At 44.7% G+C, this 19,425-nt stretch overlaps 1 protein-coding gene across 1 annotated transcript in view; it reads right to left on the bottom strand.

The window, feature by feature from the left end:
- ARHGAP39 (Rho GTPase activating protein 39) overlaps positions 1 to 19,425 on the bottom strand; it is a 49,274-nt gene that overhangs the window by 17,947 nt on the left and 11,902 nt on the right. The window contains 6 exon segments of the mRNA XM_085845160.1: positions 3,021 to 3,209; positions 5,349 to 5,794; positions 5,797 to 6,169; positions 6,264 to 6,644; positions 7,276 to 7,870; positions 18,481 to 19,338. Coding sequence (XP_085701286.1) covers positions 3,021 to 3,209; positions 5,349 to 5,794; positions 5,797 to 6,169; positions 6,264 to 6,644; positions 7,276 to 7,870; positions 18,481 to 19,338 — 2,842 coding nt within the window.

Genomic DNA, 19,425 nt, shown 5'->3' on the forward strand with positions numbered 1-19,425 from the left:
GACCCCTGACCTGATGGTTACGAAAATACAACTTTACGGGAAAACGGCTGGTTCAAACACTGTCAAATTGTATCCAGAGGTGGGTAATGAACCTCGGACGACCCCATTAACTTTTGAGTACAATTCGGTCAAAGGTCAAGGTCAGGTCACAAAAAGGTCAAAATCTTTTTCGCTCATGACTTTGTCAAAAATTGTTTAATTGTCTTCAAACTAAGACTAATAAAATATTCCTTATAATCAACATTCAGGTTAAGGATATATCAAATTTAAATTTGATCCCCAAAATAACTTTATGCCTTAAATGGGTGGGATTTGTTGTGCCTGGCACCACTTGTTTATATTTTATTATCTCTTCCATAATCAGCACTTTTAAACGAAGTATTAAGGCTTCCTAATTTGTATTAAGACACCTAGAAGTGTTAAGACGTCTCACCAAAAGGCAGATAATTCAAGGTGTAAGATTATTAAATAATGAAGAATATAACTTGCTGGATTTGTAAGAGGAGTGAACCTTGTCAGATTTGTAAATGCAATGATCCTGTCGAATTTGTAAGATGAATGAACCTAGTGGGATTTGTAAGATGAATGAACCTAGTGGGATTTGTAAGATGAATGATCCTGTATGATTTGTAAGATGAATGATCCTGTATGATTTGTAAGATGAATGATCCTGTATGATTTGTAAGATGAATGATCCTGTATGATTTGTAAGATGAATGATCCTGTATGATTTGTAAGATGAATGATCCTGTAGGATTTGTAAGATGAATGAACCTAGTGGGATTTGTAAGATGAATGATCCTGTCGGATTTGTAAGATGAATGATCCTATATGGTTTGTAAGATGAATGATCCTGTATGATTTGTAAGAAGAATGATCCTGTGGGATTTGTAAGATGAATGATCCTGTATGATTTGTAAGAAGAATGATCCTGTAGGATTTGTAAGATGAATGAACGTAGTGGGATTTGTAAGAGGAATGAACCTTGTCAGATTTGTAAGATGAATGAACCTAGTGGGATTTGTAAGATGAATGATCCTGTAGAAGTGTAGGATTTGTAAGATGAATGAACCTAGTGGGATTTGTAAGAGGAATGAACCTTGTCGGTTGTGTAAGATGAATGACCCTGACGGATTTGTAAGAATAATGAACCTTGTCAGATTTGTAAGATGAATGATCCTGTAGGATTTGTAAGATAAATGAACCTAGTGGGATTTGGAAGAGGAATGAACCTTGTCGTATTTGTAAGAATACTGATCCTGTAGGATTTATAAGAGAAATGAAACTTGTCAGATTTGGAAGAGGAATGAACCTTGTCAGTTGTGTAAGATGAATGGCCCTGTAGGATTTGTAAGAAGAATGATCCTGTAAGATTTGTAAGAAGAATGATCCTGTAAGATTTGTAAGAAGAATGATCCTGTAGGATTTGTAAGATGAATGAATCTGTAGGATTTGTAAGAGGAATGACCCTTGCATGATTTAGAAGAGGAGTAAACCTTGTAGGATTTGTAAGAGGAATGAACCTTGCATTATTTAGAAGAGGAGTGAACCTTGCGAACACGGAAGAAGAGTGAACCATGTGAACATGGAAGAGGAGTGAACCATGTGAACATGGAAGAGGAGTGAACCATGTGAACATGAAAGAGGAGTGAACCATGCAAACATGGAAGAGGAGTGAACCATGTGAACATGGAAGAGGCGTGAACCATGTGAACATGGAAGAGGAGTGAACCATGTGAACATGGAAGAGGAGTGAACCATGTGAACATGGAAGAGGAGTGAACCTTGTGAACATGGAAGAGGAGTGAACGATGTGAACATGGAAGAGGAGTGAACCATGGAAACATGGAAGAGGAGTGAACCATGTGAACATGGAAGAGGAGTGAACCTTGTGAACATGGAAGAGGAGTGAACGATGTGAACATGGAAGAGGAGTGAACCATGTGAACATGGAAGAGGAGTGAACCATGTGAACATGGAAGAGGAGTGAACCATGTGAACATGGAAGAGGAGTGAACCATGTGAACATGGAAGAGGAGTGAACCATGTGAACATGGAAGAGGAGTGAACGATGTGAACATGGAAGAGGAGTGAACCATGTGAACATGGAAGAGGAGTGAACCATGTGAACATGGAAGAGGAGTGAACCATGTGAACATGGAAGAGGAGTGAACCATGTGAACATGGAAGAGGAGTGAACCATGTGAACATGGAAGAGGAGTGAACCATGTGAACATGGAAGAGGAGTGAACCTTGTGAACATGGAAGAGGAGTGAACCTTGTGAACATGGAAGAGGAGTGAACCATGTGAACATGGAAGAGGAGTGAACCATGTGAACATGGAAGAGGAGTGAACCATGTGAACATGGAAGAGGAGTGAACCATGTGAACATGGAAGAGGAGTGATTCCCAGTTGTGGCACAGTCATTCCAAGTTTTGGTGGACCAAGTTCAGTCTGAAAATGTCAAACAGAAATATTACTTTGTAATTGTAAAATTAAATAAACCAAAATTAGGGATTTTCGATTTGTTATCCTTGAACGGATTATTATAAAAAGAACATGAAAACCAGGGGATCCCAAACCCTCCGTGTTTCTTCACCTATCTTGCATTTCCAAGTATCCAGTAACTTAACGTCATTGTTTTTAATGACGTGGACTATTCATCTCTAAAAATTTCCGTTTTATGTTGAAAGGAAGTTCATTGAAAAAGTCTGTTTATTGTGGCACCTTCCAAGTAGTATATACCGATTCTAGTTATTTAGCCATTGGTGTGTCATGATAAAAACGTCAAGTATCCCACTTTGCATTTCTCTGTGGTTTCCTGCTCCGGAGAGGTTTTATTCTCTCTGCTTTGATCTTATGCATCACATTTTTCTCCACCAGAAAAAGAAAAACTTCCTGCATGGAAATGTCTTTTCATGTTATCATAATCCAGCCTTTATACTATAATCTTTTCTTTTTAGGTGTCAAAATTGGCCCAAAGGCTCGTACGAGTCGGGAGAATTACAAACATTTTTACCTGTGTATGTGTGTTGAGGTGTTTGCTTGCCCAGTCCTCGATGTCGCTCTCCGAGGATGGTTTACGCAGGCGGAAGGAGCAGGACGGATGATTCGGAGCGAGTGAGCCGGGGCTGCCGAGTGATACGGGGTGAGTGGGATGCTCACGAGCTCGCCATTCGCCAGACGCACAAAGGGCTAGATCTGCCGACTGGTGGGAGAATGGACATCACGGGTTAACTTATCAGTGTAATAAATGGAAGTTTAAAATAGGATCTGAAACTCTCAATAATTATAAATGGAAAGGATTTCCTCAATAATACATTTTGACCCCTGCAAGGCCTGCTCAGATCTGACGGATATTAAAATGTGCAAATGAGATCGCTGCTCGTCAGTCAAATGGAAATAATTTTTAAAATCTCAGAAATGAGGTCTTTCGAAATCGAGGCCGAGATCCCTCATCAGTCATTTGAGAGTTTGTTCTCGTTCATCACATCTTTGAAAACAGTAACCGCCAAACCTGTGAGTTTGTTGAACGGTTATCTTTTGAACTGTTTATTGTGATTTCATATTAATGTTCTTTAATGGAATGCTTGCATTTGCAGAGTTTATACTTCTACTACTTCTTTAACACTCCCAATTATTCCCAGCTTCTCGAATGCCCCCCCCCCAAATCTTTCATGAACCGGCTTGCCAGACCTGACCTTCAAATGAAGGTGATTTTGGCAGGAATTTGTAATTTGTTCAGAGGTCCATCCGAGGGAGGGTGCACACATTGAGACACCAGGATGGAAGTTTACAGCTGGGTCGAGATTCAAATCCTTGCTCGACAGCTCAGAGGCGAGTGCGCATATCTCTAGGCTATCCTGCCTGGCCGTTGTATGTGACAACGTCGACACATTTCAATGAAATTTAAATTTGCTGATTTAACACACTGAACTGTTAGGGTTAGGTCAAGTGCTGAGCTGCAGAATCATCAGTTCTGGAGGATTCTTGAGGTGTCAAATTCAAAGCTCTTGATGCTTTTCCAGAGGACATGTGATGGGAGGGAGAGGAAAAGGGGTGGGGGGGGGGGGTGGAGAAGAATGCATTGGGAGATTCGTTTTTTAAAACCGATGTTGAAAAAGACCTGCTATTGAAAAAAAAACCGACACTGAATAAAATGAGGGGGCATTGATGGATGTAGCAAAAAGGATGCTACAGACATGATGGTCAAGGAGAAGGCCATCCAGATCATATCTGAGAAAATGATTTCAGACAGTTGTTCAATTATTTAACTTGGCCAAGCTCATCAAGATCTTACCAAGGGTAAGTGACTGAGTATATCTCCAAGAGATTTCTGGCCTTTTTGACATCAAAGCCTCAGACATGGCGATTTAATCAGGTGTTAGAAGTACAGGTACACCCCTCAAGGACATGGAAAAGCAGTTTTCTGAAGAACACAAAGGTGAAAGGACATGGTAGATTGAAGGTGTCGATGATGATCGGTTAACGAAGAATTTAAAAGACGTTTAAAGGAAAGAGGGGAGGGGGGGGTAAAATGGGGAGGGGGGGGTGAGAATGAGAGTAATTTAAATATCCTCTTCCTACAAAGACCCGGCCATAAGCATGATCCACTCTTTACGTTCAAAGACAATAATTGCGATGAACACACTGATATGATTCCCATTCCATCTCGAGTCAATCTTTTTGACACCTGACGAAATGCGTTGCACGTTGTAACAAATTGTCAAGAACCTGACAGTATCCTAAAAAGCTGCACGGCCTTGAGTCACTGGTTTACAAAAAAAACCTGCAAAGAGCGTTCAAGGTCCGACATCTACTTTGAAAAGGTCAAAAGGTCGACGAAAAAGTAAAAGGGTCTCTTTCAGCGATCCGATTCATTTCAAGATATTTAATGCAAAAACAATTAGTGTGACGGAGTGAGATCTCATTTGCACATCCTGGTTCGCCCGAGCTTCAATTCGTCCTTGCCAGGGTCAAAATGACGAAACTTGTGAATCTGTTGATTAAAATGCCGAGAGATTGGGAAATGTAAGGATTTGAGTTGTCTGGTTGATAAAATACGACTAATTTCATCTGGTGGTTGGGACCCCAATTATAATGGAGGAAAAGAAGACAAAAGGTTGAAACAAAACCAAAGAAATGAAAACTTCTGCTAAAATTTTATTAAAAGACGACTGAAATTATTGTCATATACTAATTGTACTCTATGCATGATGTGTCTTATGTGGAACACTCAAATGAAAATAAAGAATGAACGTAAGAAGCTGCAGCAATGGCTTTTCTTATGACCGAATGTCCATGCATTTATTTATTTATTTAGCATCGATTCACGTCAATGTCTGACCTGCGATGGCTGCAGCAGAGGCTCTGGTGGAGACGAAAGGCTTGCTTGCAGTGACACGGTCTTCTCCAGGTGGTTTGAACCTGGTGCTACATTATCACCGGGACGCCGTGCCCTGCGCAGGGCGGTTTCAGCATGAGCGAGGGCTTCATCTTCACTCAATGCACGCACCACAGGGCCAGCTAAAGGGCTTGGAAGTGCACCATCACTCTCATACCCAGAGTGTTCACGACCTCTTGGTCCCCATGGTGGATCCCCAGCTTCTGAAAGCTTCCGGGCACGGGCGGTCACATCTGCGTCTGAGCCTCTTGCCGACTGCCGGAGGAATACTGATAATCGAGCAGAAGGTGATGGTTCCTGTGAGCTTGATGTTAATGCAAGTCCAGCGCTTGTAGAGTTTGGAGGACGTGGTGAACTGGGACTGATAGGTGGAGCTGGTGGTGGAGGGGTAGAGGTTGGGAGATTACCGGTACTGCCACAGGCTTGCTCTTCTTTCGCCGCCGACCAGGTGAGGGTCCAAGTGAAGACATCGAATCCTCAGCACTGTGGCTGGACCCCGACTCATCGGCAGAAGGCTGGCTGCCCTGCCGGCTGTGGTCGCCTCCTGGGACAAACTTGCCGCTTCTTCCTGTGTCAAAATTCCCTTGCCTTGTCCAGCCAGCAGCCCTCCCATGGCCATTTTGCAGAGGCCGACCAATTGTTGCAAACGCTGGGCAATGTCCTCTCATGGTTGTCAGTTTGGCAGCGCTTGCATCATGAGTGAGTTGATGTGGCAGAGTGCCTTCCAGCTGTCGTATGAGGCAGCTCTCGATGGAGCGCGCCACCTACAACAGCACATCGTACATCAGGACTGTAGTCTGTATTCACCCTCGAGAAAGGAATGCAATGACGCATGTATAAGGACAAGGTCCTACCCACCTGCTGTTGCAGAAGCAAAGTGCTTCCTCCCACTACACCACCTCCTCGTGCTGCAAGACGTGGCAAGGTCCTTTCAGAGGCCACGATGCCAGGCAGCCCATCCTTGATTTCATTTGAACCTCCATTCTCAGGCTCGACTTCACCTGATGCACTTCGTGCTGCTCGCCGTGGGATCAGCGGTGCAGGAAGTGAGCCTTGAGAGGCAAATGTGTGCAAAGGAGGCCGTGGGGGTGGTCTACCTGTCAAACTAAGCTGGCTTCCATACACTGAGGGGATGCTACTACTATTTAAGCCACTAGGCTGTGGATTGTCAGGTGACAGAACAACAGAGTCACTCGGAGGCTCATCATAGATTGGGAAATCCGGGCGCCAGAGAGGTGGCTGTGGGAAGAAGAAACAAAAGAAGAAACATAACCAGCAGTATAATTTTATCAAACATCCACCATGGAAGGGGATGGTTGGGGAGGGGGGAGGGCCGAATAGGAGAAGATGAAGAAGACAACAGCAAGGAGTTGATAGAGACACAATAAGATGAGAGAAAGGAAGACAAAGAAAACATGAATACGCAAGCAGATGAAGAAGTACAATGACAGAAGTGATGTAGATAACCATGATGGCATATTATTAGATAAGATACATCCCACTCTGCTTTTCATAACCTCATCTCTGGTCTAGCTTCCTCTGTTCTCTCAGCTCTCGGACCCTCTATGGCAACTCGAGGATGCACAGGTTCTTCCAGTCACACTCTCCTGGTTAAACTCCCAAAATCGAGGGTTACCGCACACCTCCACTCCTTTCTTCCTCTTGTATACTGTTTGTGGAACTGACTTCTACAGATGGCATTATCCCACTCTTCACTCCACGGCTTCAAGCAGGCAGTGCACACAACCCTATCCCTACCCATGATCTACTCTATCAGCATTAACACTATCTGAACGACCACCCTTACTTGCAGGTTACTGTGTTTCCTTTCCCCCTCTTGATCCAACTTCCACTGGGGATACAAACATACCGGGAAATCTGGAGGAGGTTGTGCCCCACTGGAGTGTCGTCTCGGCCGTCCAAGTGAGGAGAAGGTGGACAACGGCCGCTGCTGGTGAGATGATGAGATGACCCTTCGGGGAACACGACTGCCCTGTGGTGATCGAGGTGGTTCTGCACCGACCATTGACACTTGTGCAATGCCTCCCACCTCCCTGGGAGTTCCAGGCTGAGGGGTGCTTTGATCCTTCGGCAATGAAGCAGGTGTCGGAGATAGCGATGAAGTGATGGATTGTTCACTGGGGCTGAGAGGGCTGGGTGCTGCTTGTCGAGGTCTAGGTGAGGCTGATCCACTCAGCGGTGACTGGGTAGTTTGTAAGTCATTGGCTGGAGCAGATGGTGAGACTACTGGAGCCAACTGTAGGGCAGTTGATAGACCGCTGGGAGCCTCTGCCAAGCTGTGGTGGCGCGGTCTAGTGCGTGGGGTACACACGGCCACTGTACCCATGCTTGGTTGTCGTGGTGGTAAGAGCAAGCTTGAAACTTCGGGGCCTCGTACTTGGGCCTGAGGGGCAACAGGCTGTCCAGGAGGAACTGGCGGTGGAGGCAAAGACTTGGCAGAAGATCTGAGAGCAACAAGAGAGAGATCAGAGTGTTTCACCCAACGAGTTCCTATTCCCTCAATACGCTTCCAACGGAATGAACACATCCTTTTAGAAGGAATGCTGCGCAACAACGTCATTGCATGAAGAAAATAAAACATCCTCCCACTGCATAAATGAACCAACCAGCTGCCTTGGTTCAATTACAATAAGGAAAGATCACAGTTTAATATGTTACAAGTTTGTCACATGAACTTACTGTTTTTAGAACTCCTGCATCATACATAGCTTGTTCTAAAAGTTTGACAAAATCAAAAATAGACTTTGACACCTCATCATGTAATGTCTGATAATAATGAATCAATGTCCAGTTGTGGCCGAGTAATGATGAAGGAACTACTCTATCGGACGTTAGCGAAAATGGCTGTTTTCCATGAACTAACCCCATGTTGACCACCGAGACGTTAAAGTCCCACAACGGATGAAATCAACAGGACATTGATCTCGGTACACTGACCGCCGTGGGAAGCAAGGTGAAGCTGACATTTTGGGTGTTAACCCATAGTCAGAGCAAAAAAAAACCAGACGAAAGGGTTAACACCTGAAACGTTAGCTTCTCTGCTCCCCACGACGGTTAGCATACCTCCATGAAGGCCTTGTGATTTGATCCATCGTTCTTCCTGTCTACCGACACAGATCGAGAGTGGCCTTTGTGAACAAAACTAGTTCTCCATTCTTTAAGAACCTACGCCCTATTGATTGCGACAAGAAACAGCTACTTGCTTCAACTACCTGTTGGGACTGCTCATTCCTTGCAGATGGTTAACACAAACAATTTGTAACAGATTCCATCATTCCGAAGATATTTCCACCTCATTTGTGAAGAGGTCTGAGAAAGATTTCCAACTACTCGATGTATGTCTTACGTTGGTAATTAAAGGGTTGAACAAGGCAAAATGTAACGTTGTAACGGAATCTGGAAATTACAGGATTCAAACTTCGGACCTTGTCATTACTCTTTTGGTTTAAACATGTTTCAGTAGTGTTTGGGATCAAACATGTTGAGCGCTTATACGACCCTTGACTCCTTTATACAACGTTGCAATTGCGGCGCAAAGTGATGACGGTGAATAACAGTTCTACCGTGTTGAGTGTACTGTTCACAAAGTGCACTGAAAATAATTTTTAAAAACTAGAGCGAAGTCGACGGCGCGTCATCGCAAATCCCCACGCTTCCCACCGAAAGCAAAGTTTAAAGAGGACAAAAAGTTCCACCAGGATTTACCCAATATCAACTTTAGAGTTGAAATTTTTTTCCCCCGTTTTGACCCCAAGTTCCAAACTTCTGGGACATGAACCGGGGGTCAAATCCCAAAAAATTGTTCCATATTTCATGTGTCCCCCAATGTTGATTGTATGGACAAAGTTTCATTAAAAACGTGCCCCGAATTGAATTCTTTTGGTATTTGACTTTTTGACCCTGCCCCAGAACCCCAGGGAGGTGGGGTCAAAAATGCTGCTGCTCTTGCACCTTCTTGCCATATGGTGATCATAATTACCAAGTTTGGTGAATTTCTGCAGAACAGTTTAGGACGAGATAGCGTGACGGACGGACGGACGAACGGACAGACAGACTGACTGAGCCGATTACAATATCTCCCCCCACCCCATGTTTTTTTCAAAAAGTGTGGGGGTAACAATTTAAATAAATGGTTCATTTACATATGTGTGCACAATCATTTCCTTAAAATTGCTGCGTGTGTGCTTTGCAAGGGCCAAGGGTGTTTGGGATTGATTTGAATGTTCAATGGATCAGGATAGATGTACATCGATCAATCGTTTGATATGGAAACACATATACAGAGAACACACGCACGCACGCACGCACGCACGCACACACACACACACACACACACACACACACACACACACACACACACACACACACACACACACGTGTTGGCAGATCACTATCAATAAAATTGACCAAGCATTAAACGATGGGTACATGGGTCATCAAGGTCTTGAACCTATGTATACAGTCGCTACCTTGTGGGATGGTATTGTGTTGCACACATCTATTAGCATATGTAAACATGCACATGGCTTCATCGAGCACGAGCGTTTGCATCAGCAATGATCTGCATCTAGTTTCCGCTCAACCTCCTGAATAAACACCAAAAGGATTGCCTGCGGTGAATAACTCCAAAAAGCAAGTCCCGGCAGGTTCTTTGCATCCAAGGCTTATGGAGGAACTTGTACAAACATCACATGTAGGACAATGACAACAGCAGACATCAGACAATACATTAATTGATGATGGACAAACATGTATGGTCTGTGGGACTTGAGAGTATATCATTGGGTGGGGGTTTCAGATGAGAACACTAACAGGGCAACCCTTTCATGGTGAACCTGCAGCTGCAGACAACAGAGACAAAAGAGAATTAAGCATGATGATGAGAATTGAAAACTAAAACATATTAAATCAAACAATGGGAGGAAAAGGCAAAATTAAAACCCCTCCCAGATTAATTAGGTAGGGATAATGGGGGGACAAGAGAGCCGGGGGGGGGGGGGTGGGGGAGAAAGAGAAAAATCATTACCTTTGAAAAGATATCAATGGGAAAGCAAAAAGGAAGAGCATTTGAGAGATTAAGGATACTGGCTGGTGGGGAGAGTCATAAACTAGGTTTGCAGTGAAATTATCTCGCGTATCGTAAAGCGAGGCACGTCCTGAAGCACCGAGACGATGCCCATTACCTTGGCAGAGCGACGGATCAATTGGGCGGCAGATTCTGGGATGGCAAGGGGGTTTATGGACGCTGGAGTCGGTTACGCGGAGCACAACATCTCCGTAATAATCAAGGCATGAGCTGGCGTGGGAGGAAATGTTTATCCAGCGCCAAATGGATTTTAATCAAACCATGAAGGTGGAAAACCGTCACCATGGCGCTTTGAGGAACGTGCTTTGAGAAGGACAACTTGGGTCAAACGTGACAGCAAGAATTTCAAGTATGCCTCCTGGATATGTCATCCCCAACAAAGGGACTCTTCACTGTACTGGGCAACTGATGGAATGTTTTCCACCGAGGGAACGCATCATCGGTGCAGCGAGAGTCTCTGTTTGCACTCTCCGGGCCTTAAAGTCTCGAGTAGATGTAAAGAGCTCAAAAAGAGCGAATGGAGAAAATATATAAAAGGATCCTCACACACAGCCGAGCCTGATTTAGAACATCTCACACCTCTACCGGCGTCGGGATGGGATCCCGTCCGGAATTGTAACCATGGCCAAGAAACTGCTTCAGCAGAACGGATACTCCACATCGAGCATCCCACACGGTGATGATGATAATCATCATTATCATCACACTGCCTCTACAGACAAATGGCAGGACGGCATGAACAGCTCGGTTTCCAACCCTAACAACCCGACGACAAATGAAGCAATGCCATGGGATGAATTACAATGGTACAGGGGGATAGTACAGTTCATGTAAGGAAAGAGTATGTCGAATCCTAGAATCCTACTTAAATCTCACCCCGTATGAGGCCCTGTCATAGTAAAGATATTATCGCAACAAACAGGGTCATCGTCGAAAAAGCAATGAAGTTCCGGGACTGTTTCATTTAGAGAGGATAATATTAGGTGGAGTGATGACAGATCTTTTTTTAGATGTTCAAGGAAGACTGGCAGGGTAGATTAGGTAGATGCAGGTCGTTTGGTAGAAGCACAGGATATGACGAGGAGGCACATTTGGGAGATAAAATGTAAGATGAGACAGGAATTTCTCAACTCAGTAGTTGGTAAGAGCAATGGTTTGCCAGGAAGAGTAGTGGGCGCAAGCAGCATGTCAATGGGTTTAAAAGGGAATTAGATGACAAGGAGACAGGTGAGGAGGTCGTACCGCAAGGCAGAGAGGGTAAGTGAGGGGCGGCAAAGACAAATCAGATTGGATGAGTTGACTTGTTGGCGTTTGGGTCCTCGTATTTGTGTCATGAAAACCTAATAAGTACCAGTCTGCCGGTCAAAAACACAAACACGTCACGGGTTTAACCTGTCACCGTCACGTGTGTTTCCTCATTACCTCTACACAGTCTATTCTATTCGGAAACATTGCGATTGAAATGTGCCGTGGGATTATGGGCTAATGCCATTGTTATGACAGCTAAAACCATAACAGTGTAATAACTGTAATGGAATCCCACAATGTGAGGATGGGGACAATGCAGAGGGGGTGGGGAGGGGTGGTGAGCTGGGGTTTTACGACGAGAGATTCAACAAATCTCCTTCCACGGTATCCGCACCTTCGAAAATGAATGTCCCACATTTGGAATACCGTTTGGATTGCTCTTTAAGATGGGATTATATTAACTTCAAAACACTGCTTTGGTAACACGTTGACCCATGGAAAGCGTCTCAATGTGGCGTTAGAACCTGTGCATCAGGCAGAGTGTAATTGCATCACAGAGCGTAATGGGGATGGGGTGGTGTCATGGCAGGAAATAATGTGAGATGTGTGCAGCTCAAGAGAGTGGGTTACACTTCTGGGAATTAGTTTTAAAAAATGTTCCGTGGTCCACATTGTCGCTTGAGGTGAACTCTGCGGCCACTTCACAACACTTTGCCCGTTGGTGTTTGACCTTGTGATTGAAAAGTCTAATTCCAAGTCCCTTGCAATTCTCCGTTGCACAATGACTCATCATTGCAGCTACATACAACGTCACAGTAGCAATGTCGCCGACGAGAGTTTGTGAAAAGGGAAATGGTTTTGATGTACTCTTTAACTCAATCGGTTTCGACTACTGGTTTAAAATTCCCTAAGGTCACAGCAGGGCTGACAGGATGGCTGAGAGGTATGCACACTAACCTCCAAGCTGTCCAGCCTGGGTTTGAATCCTGATCTGGCTAAAAACTCTCATTCCAGTGTTTCACATGCAGGGTGATTCAGCAACGTGTGTGCTGTCCCTCGGATGGATATTAAACTGGGTGTTCTGTCTGCCGGTAAGAGTATGTGAACATTAAAGATCCCAAAGGTGTCCTTCATGAAGAGTAGGTGAGCTACCACCAGTACCCTGAACAAATTCCAAATTCCTGCCCTGACTTCCTGAGCCGGAGTGGCGACCCGACCAGGATTGTAACCTTGGAACTGGTTCGGCAGCACCAATGCTCTGTGTATGGTACATGATGAAGTTACCCGAAGTGTAGGCCTAGAAACAATTGGAACTCGAGGGGGAGCACTCGGGAGAGTGCAAAACCTCCGCCGCCAATACTGCTGGGTCACTCAAGTGAACCTTATATCTTATTCATTAAATATGTCAACAGTGCTGACAGTTATAGTTCTTTTCTCCAACATTTTTTTTGGGGGGGGGGGGGTTGGAAATCACTTAAAACATGTAGAAATGCAAAAAAAAGAAATCGAAATTTTGTTGAAAAAAATTTGCAAAAATATTTTTTGTCAAACAAATTTTTTTTTTGAGGGGGGGTTGGAAATCACTGAAAACATGTATAAATGCAAAAAAAAAATTTTTTTCTCTAAATTTTTTTTTGGGGGGGGGGGTTGGAAATCACTTAAAACGTAGAAATGCAAAAAAAAAAATATTTTTTTCTCTAACAATTTTTTTTTGGGGGGGGGGGACAAAGTCCAAAATCTAATGGCATGATCCTTGGACCATACCTAACCCCCCTTCCCCACCAAGTTTCGTCGAAATCCGTCGAGGAGTTTTTCCGTAATACTGTTCACAAAGAAACAAACAAACAAAGAAACAAACAGAAAGGGGTGAAAACAGTAACCTCCAATCTTCGATGGCAGAGGTTAACTCGAAGGGCAGTCGGTAGAGCGCATGCCTCCGCCACGTAATGACTGATCCACCAAAACATATCAGGCCCAATACATTTTTGAAATATCATTCGTCACAGTACTATATCGTTTTTGGCCCTATCTCTCAACGGTGAAGAATCACTTTGAAAATTAAATAATTCTCGTTTCCGGATCCGGATTTGGATCTTCACCAAAATTTAAACAATTCGTCGTGGTCACACACTCAATGTGTCCACCAAGTTTCGTCCGAATCCGTCCAAACTTTTTGAGATATCATGCTGTATATCATTTTTGGCCCTGTCTCTCAATGCTTAAGAATCACTTAAAACATTCTGGTAGCCAGATCCAGATCTTCACCAAAATATAATCAGTTAGTCTTTGTCACACACCAAACCTGTCCACAAAATTTTATCCAGATCCGTCCACAACTTTTTGAGATATCCTGCACACAGACAGACAAACAGACAGAGAAGCCAGTAGGCGGCCATGGGTCGCAGAGCATACGATGACCTTTGAACACTGATCTGAGTTAATCTAGTACTAAGTACTTACGAAATTGCAATCGAATCGGTTAACCTGTGTATGAGCAAGGGGGCTTTGAATGGTCATTTTACCCGAACAATGCACACATTGAGCTTTGACCCCTGACCAAGCCGAGATAGGTCAATATGTCCTGACGCAAAGTTGTAGTACTCATTGAGTACTATGTACCTATGAACTTTCATTCGTATCGGTTAATCCGTGTAGGAGCAAGGGTGCCTTGAATGGTAATTTTGCCCGAACAATGCACTCATTGAGCTTTGACCCCTGACCTAGCCGAGATAGGTCAATATGTCCTGAAGCAAAGTTGTAGTACTCATTGAGTACTATGTACCTATGAACTTTCATTCGTATCGGTTAATCCGTGTAGGAACAAGGGTGCCTTGAATAGTAATTTCGCCTGAAAAATGCACTTATTGACCTTTGACCCCTGACCTACTCGAGATAGGTCATTATGCAAATGAGCAAAGTTGTAGTACTCATTACGGTCTATAAGCATGTAAAGATTCATTCGATTCGGTTCAACCGTCTTGGAGCTGGTGTACTTTGAATTTTCAGCGGGAATGCTCAATGGCCCTCGGACACCCAAGTTGAGAGGGTTACCATTTGGAAACGATAAGATATAGAAAAAAATGGATGTCATATCGCGGATAGAGAATCACCTTAAGATTATGCATACCAAATCTCATCGAGTTCCATCTACCGATAACTACTCGGTATCAATTTGAATGAAAAGTACCGAAAATGCGGTTTGAAATCGGAAATCCCCAAAGTTCGAGGGGGTGCTGTGGGTGAACACAGATATAAATCAAAAATCCGGTTCGATCGTTTGTGCACAATGTATTCCAGACGATTAGTGTGAATTTTCATGACCATCTGACCATAACGCTAGGAGGAGTAGCATTTGGCGCGAAGGCACCTCCAGCTCTCGCATATTATCGATTTTTGCCCTTTGACCCCTGACCTAAGCAATATCGGTCAATATGTCCTGAGGCAAAGTTGTAGTACTCATTGCGTGCTATGAACCTGCAAAGTTTCATTCGTATCGATGCACTCACCTGGTCGCTAGGGGGTCTTCAATTATCACCAATTTTCGGGCATACCCCATTTGTAGGGGGCGCTGCGGGTAAACTATTCAATATATCACAAAAACCGGAATATATTTGGTAGAGCATCACCTGTAGATGATGCATGCCTAATTTCATAAGCCTACGTGGGATAATGGCTTTCGGAATTGATTTCGCGTGAACGGTACCGATTTTGAAGGTTTTTCGGCTGTTGCTAGGGAACCAAAGCGTCCCTAGCAACCATCACAATTTCCAAAGCACTTGGTCATAAGATGTACCTACCAACCGAGTTTGGTCAAAATCGGCCCACGTTTACGACCACATTTACTACCAATTATGCTGATAACCAACGAACAAACATCCAAACAAACATCCAAACAGACAGAATTACTGACAATAAGGGTCACCTATTTCGGCGACCCAACAGAGGGGTGAAAACTTAACTTCCTTCACCTTCGGTGGTGGAGGTAAGAATGAAATTCAAATGTTTGCAAGATGCTGTACGAGGGAGAAAACGTTTCTCTGTTCACACAAACTTTCAGTCAGAAACAAGACTTCTTCTCCGATGGCATCTGGAAACTCCTCCACCGTGGGAAGAATGTGGGACATTGGCTGCATCGGTGCACAGTAACAGGACCAACACCTGCGCCAGTGAACACTGGCGTGGAACCAATTCTTCACGGCTGAAAGAAGAATGCACTGAAATAACCATGGAATGATATACGGGTGTGATGTCACTGGCGCCTCCACAAATGACAATATAATATGAAGATGAATTGAAAAAGTGCATGTCATCCTGAAAACTCAAAAATTAAGAACAAAAACAGTGAATTACCTCCACACAATACTGGCACAATCAAAGAAAGGCTGAAAACAATAATGGAACAATACTTGTTCGAAAAAACAACTTAAAAATCTCCATAAGATAGATCCATGAATGAGTTAAATGTCCTATTCTTCGCTCCTCCACACTGGAGATCTTGCCCTGTGAATGAATGAGTTAAATGTCCCATCCATCCTTCCTCCACACTAAACCTTCCTCACTCCACACTGAAGATCTTGCCCTGTGAATGAATGAGTTAAATGTCCCATCCATCCTTCCTCCACACTAAACCTTCCTTTCTCCACACTGAAGATCTTGCCCTGTGAATGAATGAGTTAAATGTCCCATCCTTCCTTCCTCCACAATAAACCTTCCTTTCTACACACTGAAGATCTTGCCCTGTGAATGAATGAGTTAAATGTCCCATCCATCCTTCCTCCACAATAAACCTTCCTTTCTACACACTGAAGATCTTGCCCTGTCAATGAATGAGTTAAATGTCCCATCCATCCTTCCTCCACAATAAACCTTCCTTTCTACACACTGAAGATCTTGCCCTGTGAATGAATTGTTAAATGTCCCATCCATCCTTCCTCCACACTAAACCTTCCTTCCTCCACACTAAACCTTCCTTCCTCCACACTGGAGATCTTGCCCTGTGAATGAATGAGTTAAATGTCCCATCCATCCTTCCTCCACACTAAACCTTCCTCACTCCACACTGGAGATCTTGCCCTGTCAATGAATGAGTTAAATGTCCCATCCATCCTTCCTCCACACTAAACCTTCCTTTCTACACACTGGAGATCCTGCCCTGTGAATGAATGACTTAAATGTCCCATATTTGGCCAAACGCAGAGGAGGAATAAATGATGCACTCGGATAAAAACACCCAATCGGTATTTAACAAATGGTTCTCTGCATTTACCCTTCAATAGCTTCATAACCCCCCCCCCTAACCCCCCCTAACCCCCCAACACTATGATCTTAAACAATTGCACAAGTTCAACCTCTTCGTCTGTGCCCAATTTTAAACAAGGGATGCTCGCTGGCAGACTTCGTAAAAGGAGATAAGTCGTGACAATGAAAAACATTGTGCTCAATTAGATCCTCCCTGGAGGAACGAAAAGGCCTAGAGTAAGGGAGATAAAACAAAATCCCGGTCGATCGAACGTTACCATTTACTGCCTGGCACACTGTGATTAACTTTGGTATTCTGGTCGTCTTCCTTCTCTGAGGAAACATTCGTGATGGTCACCGTCCCCTTCAGAAATGCTGCTCGTCAGTAATCTGTCGCATTTACACCTCGTTACCCTTTCCGTTCCAGTCTCGAGCCCCAAAAGAGAAAAATCGAGAAGAGTCGTCGGACTCCCTTACCCCTTTGTCCGTGCTCTCCGTCCCGGCAGCTGACCTTTCGGTGAGCGACGACCCCCCCCCCCGAGCCTCCATAAAGGTTCCAAGCAGGTCCGGGGTAACGGAATCCTGAGTCAGAATCGGTGCTCAAAGTCCTGGCAGCATTTCTGCTTCTCGAAGCCAAAGGCTGCGTGTCGGGTTTAATCGACGTTTACTCGACATCCTTTGGTCCGAGATCCAACACTTTTCCATTGGCATGATAGTACGGACCGGGAGAAGTGCTTTTCACAATCAATTTTACATCCACTCAAAATGGGCCGCGCCAAGGCCAGGGTCACCGAGGTCTGTTTAGGATGATTCGTCACACAATGCATCAGTCCCTTGAGCTGGAAACAAACTGGAAGCTTTCATGAGCGAACAGAGAAAGTTACCAACGGTGGAGGATTCACATTTATGACTGTATTGGGATCATCGTATGGGATGACATCACGAACAAACACAAGGCCCCTGTTTAATTTCTGGCATTGTCAGCCTTGGTATGAGAGAAATCAAGCCAGTCGTGTGATTTAACGGCACATTTTGAGTTGTTGGCATCAAAGTGACCCCATTGTTCATAGCCCACTCACAAATGTAATTTTTGCCCTACTGATTGGCCAATGAGAAGCGATTAACAATCAGCTGTATACTCCTTCACCAAGGCATTAATCAGATAAGGGAACTGAACATATTTTCTGAAAATTGCCAAAAATGACTTTGAAGGCAACGCAGCAATCTTATTCCGGCCAAACTCATTAGAGGCTTCACATAACAAGTTATTTACAACGTCGGATAAACACGAAGAGAAAGGGCTGGCCACATGCAAAGCAGGTGAGTCTACGGGTAGAGAGCCATCTGTTAAACGTCTGTTATCATGCCATTCGACAATATAAACCAAACACCTGACCTTCTACAGTCTGTTAACTCAACAGTATCTCACTTTCCAAAAAAAAAAAAAACGTCCTTACATAATGAACAACCCTTACTTCTGACCTCATCCGTATCCCTCCTTTAGAATTTTCCGTGCCATCGCTCCTGTGGGACGTCTCGGAGCCACGGACCCCTTTAGACCGCGTACTTTCTTGGCTGGCCCCCGCCGTCTCTGTCAAGGACCGCCACTCCCAATAGGCTTCATCCAGCCTCCCGGTGTCAGGGCCGATGGGTGGAGAAGGCTGAGGAGGATGGGGCAATTGCAGGGCCGGCTGTGGTCTGTGCGTCTGATCGTCGACGCCTTGCGTAGAAACTGCAAGACGGATGCTTGTGGACGACAGATGAGTCGGTTGCCTAAGTGACGCAGCTGACTTTATTTGCGGCCGATTTGATGGTTCAGCCAGCTGGGTGACTTGGGTCGATCGGGATGCTTCAAGTTGGTTGGCGACGTCCTGCGGTCCTTGTAATGCGTGCATCGCAGACCTGCTGTGCCACGTGGACTTATCGCCAGTCTGCACCTCAGCCATTCCCAGTAGCTGTTGCCTCACAACCGAACTCGGGATTCCTCGAGATCCCTGCGCTTCCGTCATGCATGGTGCACGGACCTTGTGTCCTCCCACCACGGCTATCCCACCAGGCTGAATGTCAACGCCTCGAGCTTCAGTGCTCTGTTTAAGGGTCTGCAACTTGGCAAGAGGAATGATGTCTCCGTGCTGGGGACGATGCCAAACAGTAAGCCGGCTGGTCGCATTGTAGTAATAGAACCTGGCGGTGTTCGGGTCAAAGAGCTCCCACCACTGATGGTCGTGCGAGCGACGGATGTGGGCGTCAGGTGGCGGTTCCCAAACACACTCGCCAGTGGCAAGGTTCGCGTACATGTGCTCCCGACTGCGTGGCTCCATGATTTCAACCCACTCGCTCCTGCAGAACAAACACAAACATGGTCACAAGTCACAAAACTTAAAATGCAACTATCATCAAGGTGTCGAACAGCTCTGCGGTTACACG

This window comes from Eptatretus burgeri, chromosome 11 (assembly GCF_056783735.1).
Source record: "Eptatretus burgeri isolate ZD-2024b chromosome 11, Ebu_testis_v1, whole genome shotgun sequence".
Lineage (NCBI taxonomy): Eukaryota > Metazoa > Chordata > Myxini > Myxiniformes > Myxinidae > Eptatretus > Eptatretus burgeri.